The sequence below is a fragment of the Macrobrachium rosenbergii genome, chromosome 15 (genome assembly GCF_040412425.1).
Source record: "Macrobrachium rosenbergii isolate ZJJX-2024 chromosome 15, ASM4041242v1, whole genome shotgun sequence".
In the NCBI taxonomy this organism is placed as follows: Eukaryota; Metazoa; Arthropoda; class Malacostraca; order Decapoda; family Palaemonidae; genus Macrobrachium; species Macrobrachium rosenbergii.
In genome coordinates, this window is record NC_089755.1 from 22,631,742 (window position 1) to 22,642,676 (window position 10,935).

Here is a 10,935-nt window from a genome sequence, read left to right on the forward strand (position 1 = left end):
CATGACTTGGCGAACTTAAAAATCGATTATTAAAAATACAAGAGGTAGTAAAAAGAAGAAGAAGCAAAAGATCTGCAGAACTTACCTCTCAAGGTGTCTCAGAACTTCATCGTAAGATGCTCGGCAGTTCTCCCACACCATAGATCTGCAACACATGGATGTTGATGAAGATTAGCTTTGGCAGAGGGAATGTTTTTGATGTGTATGTGTGTGTGTGTTTCAGAGAGAGAGAGAGAGAGAGAGAGAGAGAGAGAGAGAGAGAGATAAAATGGATATCGTTGGAAAATTTGTTGATTACAGGATATCAGGGGTGATAGGAAAATGAAGGAAGAAAGATATTAACTTTAACATTAGGAATTAAAGAGGAAACATAAAGTAACATGGGTAAAAATCAAATTAGGTTCTGCATGCAAAACTAGAGAGAGAGAGAGAGAGAGAGAGAGAGAGAGAGAGAGAGAGAGAGAGAGAGAGAGAGAGAAGAGGAGGGCGCTTAAAGAGAAGTATGAAGGAAAGTGTTAATAAAAAAATAATGAATGAGAGGGATAAGAATAGAAAAGTAATTAGAAATTATGTGAACATTAATAGAATAAGGAATTAAATTTATGAGAATATTAAATATAGTGATTTTCAATAAAAGTGTAAACACAAAAGTTAGAATCATAAATCAATTAAAACTATAATAAACCATAATTAAATACATCAGGATTTTGAATATTTTTTGCTTTATCTTTTTTTGGCTGACAGCTCGTAAGAAAAGATCTCTATGTTTTTGTGACTGACATTCTACATTGTTTTTATTTTCAGAGCAAAATGAACGTGGCTAAGAGCAAAATCATTAAAGATCTATTAAAGTAATAAAAAATAATTGATTTTAGCAGCCTTGGAGTTTATAAATAAAAAATATGTTATTAAACATATATGAATAACGGATACAAGAGTAAGCACAAAATCTGTAAAAATATTCCTTTATTAGTTTTCAGTAAAGATTTCTTTTGTTTCCCTCCATTAGCTGGTATTCAGTCTCCCAGTGAAACGCCGTAGAGGTCATATTAGGCATAAAAGGGGAAGTACGTCAATTTTAGGAAACTAAATTGAAACATTATATATATATATATATATATATATATATATATATATATATATATATATATATATATATATATATATATATATATATATATATATATATCAAGCTTTCAGAGGCTCGTCTTCTCCTTCTTCAAGGAACCAAATATTTATTTGGTTCCTTGAAGATGGAGGCAACGAGCCTCCGAAAGCTTGCAAATTAAGAACGCCTCTTTTGAACCTTCCGTATCATTGAAGTCCTCCGTGAAAGTTATAGCTATATACACAGTGAATTAGTGTTGTTTGAAGTATACACACACACATACACACACACAAATATATATATATATATATATATATATATATATATATATATATATATAATCTGAATAAAGAATTTTTCCAATAAAGAACTGATTTGAAATAAGGGGTGTAGAGCGTCATCTGCTGATGTAAACAAAACGCATATTAGTTCCGTTTGTATGAGTGACGCAGATTGGGAATGTATAAAAATGTAAAAAGTAGACATACCAAGCAACATGGTCTACTACAGAGAAAGTATAAAGTGAGATTATATCTGCTGATATATCGGAAACTAAGTCAAAATCCACTGGTCCAAACGGATTATTGGTAGATACTAGCAACCATTGAAGGTTGTGTTGTTCTTGATCTATCTTTTTTTTTTAACAGGCATTACATAAAATTAACGTAACAGAAAATGTACAAACGAACAGAACTGACGCAGCATACGAAATGTATCCGTCATGCAAAAAGTGCCCAATCAACAAAATGTACACATAATTCAAAATGACCTAATGAATAAAATATACTTAGTGGATAAAATGTACTTTGTTGACAAACTGTGCATAATAAATAATAAACAATATGTATCGAATGTACTAAATAAACACACAGAATATAACTAATAGACAAAGTGTACCCAGGGACAAAAATTACTTTATGTACCAGGTGGACAAAATGCTCTTCCTTATACGAAACATACATCAGATACTATGTGCCCATCGGGCAAATGAATGTAACCAATGAACAAAACGTATTCAATGCGCCAAAAATTCGGCAAACTTTAAATATACCTAAAATACCAAATTTGCTCAAATGGGTGAAACATGAGCAACGAACTAAACGTTGAACTGTGGTACTTCAAAGTATATTTTATCTATTGTACGTTGTCTATTGGGTACATTTGGTTCAGTGAGTACATTTTGTCCACCTTGAAAATTGTTTATTGACTACACTTCTTCTATTTTGACACATTTTGACACTGGCATATTTTATATACTGGGAAACATTTGGTTCATTTTGTATGCTGGGTGCAATCAGCATTCGCAGTAAATTTGCTCATCGCCAACATTTTCTCTGTTGGGCACAATTTGCCCATTGTGCTTCTCGGCTGAAAATAACTGCAGACGACCTTTAACCTACTACTGATACAAGTTAGGAAACATCTACCAATTCATAAGAGTCGTTGGATTTCGTCTCAGTTTCCGATAAATCAGCAAATAAATTTGCGCTTTCTCTGTAGTAAACAGTGTCAAGGATTTGATTGATTGATTTGTTTATTGATCAGTTAATTAATTAATTAATTGATTTATTCATACACTAATTTTACATATAGGTTTTAACGCCACATTAATACGTGACACTATTATACGCTGTTGCAGCATAAACGCAAATAAAATTAAAAAGCAAAAATAAAAATATGAATTTAGTCTAGAAATATGTTTTTCAAGCTATAAACGTGTGTCTCCCTTTTAAGATATTAAATGCATGTTCATCTGTAAAGTAGTTCAAGGTGAAACTTGACAATAACAGCAAGTGGTAAACAAAAATAACTGATTAATGTTGAACATGAAACTATTCTTACAGTGGCATTTAGACTTGAATCGAATTTCTCTGAATTGCATTTTGGACTAATGAAAGCACAAACCATGAGAGCACATAAAGCGGTCATTTTTAAAATGAGTTAGAAATGCGAAGAAAACTCAAAGAGAAGATAAACTAGTTATGAAAAAATCCTTAAGATTTTGTTGATGTATCTTAATCGTGAATATATTTTGTACTCACATAGGCAAGTCAGTTACCAAAGTTCTACAAGGAATATGAATAAAGCAATGCTTTATTTAACGTAAGTAGGAATGAATAGTAATGAAAGATACAGACTTGACTTCCAACACGCCATTCGTATTCTTCTTAAAATGAAGTTGAATTTTTCCCTCCCTTTATCCGAAAATGCGAATATGTCATGATAGCAGTAGGAGATAGTGGAGATAAAGGAAGTAATAATTGTGAAACGGTGGTGGAGATGACAACTTGCACACTGTGGACACGATCATGCGCCTAAAATCAAATTTAAAAATATCTGCGGTGCAAACAGTATCGCGGTGACTCGTCTTTCATTGAATCTTGTTGCTATCTAAGTCTTTGTGTTTTGAGTCTTGTCTCTCGTTAACTCTTGTGCCTGTGACTTTTGTCGCCTTGGTTATCTTACGTCTGTGTATATCTTGCTCCATTGTCGGCTTTCTTTTTGTTTTCTTGTTCCTCGGGTAACAATATTCTAGTCTGTTTTCATATTTGCAAATGAGTTGAAGAATCACTGCGCTGTATCCAACAACTTTCATTCCAGTTGGGTGAGTTCACATCTCCTTCTACCTGATTATGCGATGTTAGATGAAACCAACTGGAATTTACAAACTTTTGTCTTTACGCCTTTAACCATTTGTTTCTTTCTAAAACAAAAGCTATTTCTATACCAGAACAACTGATCTGATATGACTTTCTAGAGTTACACAGTTAATCACCAGAGATTAAAAAGATTTTTTCTGCTATATATTCAGGAATTTCTGGATTATTTCTAGTACATTTCATTTAACAAATATTGACTTCATAATTAAAATTTTCTCTTATCTATCCCGCTAGTTGTACTAGAAAGAAAGTTTAAGTCCGAAAAGATTGTTACATCAATTGTCTGTCCTGGAAAGCTTCCGATATTCTTTCTGTCAGTTGTCGCGTATACAAGCAAGTTCAGTGTTTCAAAATACCTAAATCCTCATTCCACATAGCGAAAAAGTTTTCGTTTCCAAAATGAACGGTATTCTAATGTTTTCTAAGCTCAAAGCATAATTAATCAACGTATTTTATTAATTTGACAATAATGTTTATGATATTCGCGGCATTTAATGATTACTTTTGTGACATACGACATTAATTATTTGTTATCGATGTGACACTTCCGATAAAAGAAACTCTTTTATTACGCTTGGATCACTTATGAGAAATATTTTTTTGAGAAATTGTTGTCAATTGATTTTCAATTGTTGTGGCACTCGCATAACACACACACACACACACACACATACACATATATACACACACACACATATATATATATATATATATATATGTATGTATGTATATCTATAACTAATCACAAAATACGGAATGTGATGAATATATAAATATAGACAAAATATATACGAATAAAGAGAAACATTTCTTTGTGTGGATTTTGTGTATTATATGAATCACAAAAATATATATATATAAATAGAGACAAAATCCAAGAAGGAAATATAAATATTTATATATATTTTATATATATATATCTATATATATATATATATATATATATATATATATACATAGAACCATTTACAATGGTTCTTGCAAATGCAGTTTATGATGCAAGATCGATCGTTAGTGCGGAAATCCACGAGCCAAAATGAAGTGCGGGAAGGAGGGAGGGAGGGAGAGAAGGGAGGGAGGCAGCGAAAGGGGTACATCGCAAAGTTTTAGTGGAAGGGGAAAGAGAGGGAAAGTGAAGTGGGCGGAAGGAGAAAGGTAAGACTAAAGGAGGCAGCAGCGGGTAGGGGAAAGGATACATTATGATGTTGAAGCGTGTTTTGGGGGTAGAGGGAACCCGGAAAGAGGGAGAGAAGATAATTGAATACATTGCCGTAGAGATGTTTATGACGGTGACCGTTTGCGTGCACGTGGTTCGGAGCAATAAACCAGATAATCAGTTGTCATGTTAATCAACCTGTCAATCACAAGCGCTATTTCCAAGTAATTGCTAAGTGCACTAATGAAAAACAACTTCAAACGGACACTAAAACTCTTGTTTTATGGCGGACTCTACGAATTGGTCAGGTGGGCCGAGGGGGGAACGCGTGTCGGAAACACAATATATAAAAGACAAATAAAACAGTAATAATAGTTTGTTGGAGAGAGAGAGAGAGAGAGAGAGAGAGAGAGAGAGAGAGAGAGAGAGAGAGAGAGAGGGGGGGCAAGAAAGTACTCAGTCACAACCGTTGTTATACTGATTGTATTACGTATAAACAATTCTACTTACAATCCTGTTTCCTTATAGTTGTTTATTAAATTGATATTATTGTAGAACTGTGTGAAATTTGCCATTTGATCTGACTCCCATTTTACCTTATGCATTTCAGAGATAGAATAATATCTTACGTTTTTCATTTTTGACTCCTTCCAAATATTCAATACTTTCCCGCTTTTGATTTTATAGAAATAATAAAAATGATAGGTAGATAGATAGATAGGTTGCTTACTCACTGTGCTAAATTCGACAGCTAAACTGATAGATGTACAGATCAAAAGGTGCTTACTCACCGAGCCAAATTTTCTGGATGTGGCCCATTTTTGAAAGGGTGCTCTGCTGCTGCAGCAGCCGCTGCTGCGTGTGTGGGCCAGGGCGCCGGATGCGGGGGCAGGGGCAGGCCTGTGTGGGCAAGCAGGGCAGGGTGGGGCATCCCACCATTCAGGGCCATGTACTGGGCCATGAGGCCCTTGGGAGGCGGATTGTACCCGTTGGACAGCAGGGGCGACTTTTCCATGTCGCCATCTGTTAGGGATGAGAAGAGACCGGTCACTGCATGGGTTGTGCAGTAAACAAGCAACTAATTAGTTAACAAATAATATAATAGGCAAGTGAGGTTTCAATTCTATCATTTTCTTATCTTTTCGTTTCAAACTTACAAAAAACTGTAATTATAACGGAAATTTCAATATCATTGAAGTCCTTTACTCTAGTTTCTCAAAAAAAAAAAAAAAAAGCTAAATATGATATTACTAGTAATTGTTTGTGTTGTTTGGGTTTCACTTATTTAATTCAACCTGATGTTGATGTACCAAAAAAATATGAAATGGAATAACTTCAGATCAAATCTTATTAAAAACTATGAGAACTGTAATTACAGGTATAAATGGTTAGAAATGACATATTCCTCCCGATTTTGTATCAAAAAGAGAGGCAAGTTAAATGGCAAGTGTAGATTATCAGTTGAGCAGAAATGAATTCCTCATCAGACTTTATCAGCCTGGAGGAACTAAAATGACAGAGATAAATCAGAAATAAAGGCAACTGAAAGACAGGTGCAATCCACCAGGTAAGCAAAAAATTCCGTACATTGTATCTGAGCAAGAGACAACCGAAAGACAGGTGCAAATATGGTATGTAGAAGGCATTACATCAAAAAAGTAAATTTAGGTAGTGGAAAAGGCAACTATAAACCACCAGGTAAGCAGGAGAGAATTCCACATTACTTTTTATTAGTCAAAAGCTAAAATAGATAATTAACGACACAGGTGCAAAACACCAGGTAATTAGAAAGAGATGACATTTTATTAGACAGAAACTGAATTTAGATCATGAATGTCGCAGGTGTAAAGCACCAGTGAGCAGGACAGGTTCCTTGTCATATTTTGTCAGAAAATAGACAACTGAAACGACAGCGTCAATCATAAGGCAAGCAGTAGAAAACGGCATAAAAATGATCATGAGCAAAGTTACGACGATGCAAATGACTTACCATGCACTCCTCCGTTCATGAATGGAGGGAAGTCTCTGGCATCCATGCGCGTCTTCTTGAGTGCCATGAGTGCCTCCGGGGATAGGTGAGGGGGATGGGGAGGGGGAGGTAAACCTGGTAACCCTCCGATGCCTAATATTTCGTGGGGCCGTTTCGGCGGTCTCCCTGGCCTGTGGAAGACAAGAAACAATTCTTCAGGAGTGAAATCATTTGAACAGCTCTTTCCTCTCGTGCACGCACGCATATACACGCCTGTATGTATGTATGTATGTATATATCATTCACCAAATTTCCATTGTCACATTTACATTTCTTTAAAGGTAAAATATAAAAAATAACGCATGTGGTATTCTTGATAGCGTTCCACATTCAAGTATCAGTAATTGATCATGTTTAAAATTGCGTCAGTTCTCATAAGAGTGTAGGTAAACGCCAAGGTTTTGGAAGTTCAGCATTTACGATTTACTGAAGCAGAACCCGGTTAGGGGACCCAGTTACACATAAATACATAAATGCTTACATACATATTCATTTAACCGGGCCTTTGCATAAAATCATGGGAAAGTTCCAGTCAGCTGGACTTCTTGCTTGTTTCATTACGAACAGCAAAGGGCTTTGCTAATATCTGATGAAAGTTCAAACCTGCATGGATGGGATAGGAAGTGTAGACTAAACAGCTAAAGCCTGAACGTGGCTTTCGAGTTTACTGTCATATGTTGATATTAGAGTAAAAAAAGTCCCTCTCCGTTTCTCATTCCTTGCAAGTCATTCGATCCTTGCCAGCATATCACCGGAAAGCTCTTACTAATATCCTACGAAATATACTGTTCAATTCTTATTCCTTGGACGTCGCTGGATTTCCACGGAGCATTTCATAGTACGTTTGACTGTAAGGATGATTTAGCATCACCCTTCAGGGTGGAAGCTGCGTGACCAGACGAATCTTCCCGATTCGAGTTGCTGCCACCTAAACCAGCGTCATTCCAGATTCGACTTAGTCATACGCTGGGCGATTCTGTGTGCAGATCATTCCGTTCGTTAGTTATTCATAAAGTTTATTTTATGCTTGATCGTCTGACTCTTCATAAATTAAATTTAAAACTATTTGAATTTTGTTTTTTTGTTTTTTGTTATTCTTCTTTCATTAAAAGTAACACAAACTTTTTAAGTTTTATCATCTGGTTTTTGGATCATTAAAACTAAAACAGTCTTTTATCTGTATCTTCTGGCTTCTCATTTAATGCAACTAATATTGATATTTTTTGTATCATCAAGTTGTTACACCAAGCAATTTTTTTATCGTCTTGCTTTTTCCTCACTGTAATCTTTGAGTTTTTTTTTTTTCGTGATCTCGATCTGACTGAGTTTCCGTGGGACTTCAAATTCTTGCCCCTCATTAATAACGTTTGTAAAGTGCTCCTGATTTACTTCAGAACTCCCGTTTCTCCGGTTTTGATGACCTTTAATGCTCAAGGACAGATGAAGCAGGAAAGTAACATAGTGTTTTGCAATGTAAATAATGTTTTAATGCATACTCCACCGCCAAAATAAAAATAAAAAAGAGATTAATTATTTGAAAAAATTCAGACTGTTTTCGTAAAAGTGTTGCTTCTCCTAAGAATGAAATGTGCTTTTCCGAGTAATTATGTTTCCGCATAACAAAAACCTTACAGAAATGTGTATTACCAGGTAAAAATGCTTTTAGGTAGATTTCTATATCCGTCTATCAAGCTGTGTGTGTGTATATGTACAGTATATATACAGTATATATGTATATATATATATATATATATATATATATATATATATATATATATATATATATATATATATATATATATATATATATATATATATATATATATATATATATATATATATATATATATATATATTTAAATTTCTGACTTTCTTACTTGCGTATTCATAACAATTTATGGTGCTATTTGATATTGTTTCATAAGAATTTATGGTAGTGTGAGAAAGTTATAGATAATTAATTGAATCAGACATAAATAGAGCTTTTCCCTTTTCCTTCTTAAAATCTCTCTCTCTCTCTCTCTCTCTCTCTCTCTCTCTCTCTCTCTCTCTCTCTCTGTTTGATCTCTCAACTGGAAACTTGCGTCAGAATCCATACAACTTTTCAACAAACGTAAGAATGTTCTCATGTAAAATCCATTATATAATCCCACCAAGTTAAAAATGAACAAGAAGTAAGAGAAATTTGTGACGCATGCCCAAACACACGCCAATCCCAACCCCCTCCCTGTCCTCAGTAGGTCTAATTACAGGGTATGCGCAAGGCTCCCACCAAAAAAAAAAAAAAAAGTAAAATAAAATAAAACCAGGCTGGGGGGGGGGGGACACAGATTGGTACCCGTATTATTTACCCTTCCTTGCGATTACGTATTTCGGAACGGAAGAAAATGTTATTTTCCAGAATAGCTAAGAAGGATCCATGCTGGATTTTCTGTAACTCTAAAGTTGCTTTTCTTATTTCGATTTCCTCTCACTCAGTCATGACAGGAATGTTATATATACTATTTTTGACAAATGTGCAGTATCTGAGGTCACCAACGAACACACACGCGATGTCGCATATACAAACACACATACATACATATATATAAATGTGTGTGTGTATCTCTGCATGTATGTACACATGTATACGAATAGACTTTATCTTTCAATCTTAAGTTTGATAATCATCCAAAATATTTTACAGTTTTGATCATGTAGCATTATTTATGACTTTTCTCCTCCGGATCTGAAGTGTTTTGTGAGCTTATAAAAAAAGCTTAGTTATAGGCACAATGTAAAGTTAGTTACCACATACGTAGTCAAGATCTTTGGTTGAAAGGGATGAAAATCAGATTTATCAGTTAGTGAGCAAGTGTCATTAACAACATATTACGTGGAAACAATGTTTATCAACTCAGACTCATGTGGGAGGGTTAGGGGAACGGAGAGAGAGAGAGAGAGAGAGAGAGAGAGAGAGAGAGAGAGAGAGAGAGAGAGAGAGAGAGATTTCCACTAAAAAGCCGTAAGATTTCGTTTCGCTAACCATCACAGGCCATTAAAAGAGCCTTAATTTTGGTTCTGTTAAAGTCATTTCGGTGGTATAATAGAGCGTTAAAGAAGAGATTGAAAAGAGAGAGAGAGAGAGAGAGAGAGCTCGCGATTGCTATTAAAACATATCCTTTGTGTTTTTTCCATCGTGATACAGACGTCAAATGACCGTAACTAAAAAAAAAAAGGAAAAAAAAAACTTATTTTCAAGCCCAGTCACCCTAACCAACCCCACACAGCTCGGACATTAGTAAGAACCTCGTCTCTATCTGTTCGTCCAGTCCTAAACGTAAAGCGTCTGTCCGTTCACATACAATGGCATTACTCAATGATTTTCACATTTCACCCCTTTACACACCACATGTGTGCCGGCTGGCCAGTGTAAACACAATTCATTCTCTCTCTCTCTCTCTCTCTCTCTCTCTCTCTCTCTCTCTCTCTCTCTCTCTCTCTCAGATACATGGACGCCTGTTTTCTCTGTATCTCGCTTCCTCTGTCTTTATTTCTTAAATCATAACATTTGGTCTCTCGCTATACTTCCTTTCTCTCTATCAGCATATGAGTAAGCCCTTATTAAATTTTTTGTCACTTTCAGCTCTCTCTCTCTCTCTCTCTCTCTCTCTCTCTCTCTCTCTCTCTCTCTCTCTGTCTCTCTTCCAATCTCATCGGGACGCTTTCATTACGTCTCTCTTGTTTCTCGCTGATGAAACGGCCGCTCGTTTTCTGATGATTCAATTATTGCGCCGAGACTAAATTTCATATTGCGGTAATAATTTTGTTTTTATGGCCATCGATATGGCATACGAGTACCGCCAGGGACAGGGGATGCGATCACCGCTCCCGGTGCGTGGTGTAGGGGCAAGGAGTCTCTCTCTCTCTCTCTCTCTCTCTCTCTCTCTCTCTCTCTCTCTCTCTCTCTCTGTTTGAGCAATTATTTCCGTAATCTAGATAA

The 10,935-nt window shown here is 35.4% G+C and overlaps 1 protein-coding gene across 9 annotated transcripts in view; it reads right to left on the minus strand.

Moving 5' to 3' along the window:
* The window catches only part of LOC136846457 (dachshund homolog 2-like), a 196,412-nt gene that overhangs the window by 66,030 nt on the left and 119,447 nt on the right, over window positions 1-10,935 (minus strand). For 7 of the 9 annotated variants that reach the window (XM_067117249.1, XM_067117250.1, XM_067117251.1 and 4 more), the window contains 3 exons: window positions 6,915-7,084; window positions 5,716-5,974; window positions 86-145 (listed from right to left, as the gene is read on the minus strand). In XM_067117249.1, coding sequence (XP_066973350.1) covers window positions 86-145; window positions 5,716-5,974; window positions 6,915-7,084 — 489 coding nt within the window. The remainder of the gene's footprint in view (window positions 1-85; window positions 146-5,715; window positions 5,975-6,914; window positions 7,085-10,935) is intronic. The other 2 variants (XM_067117245.1, XM_067117252.1) reach the window with 1 other exon arrangement.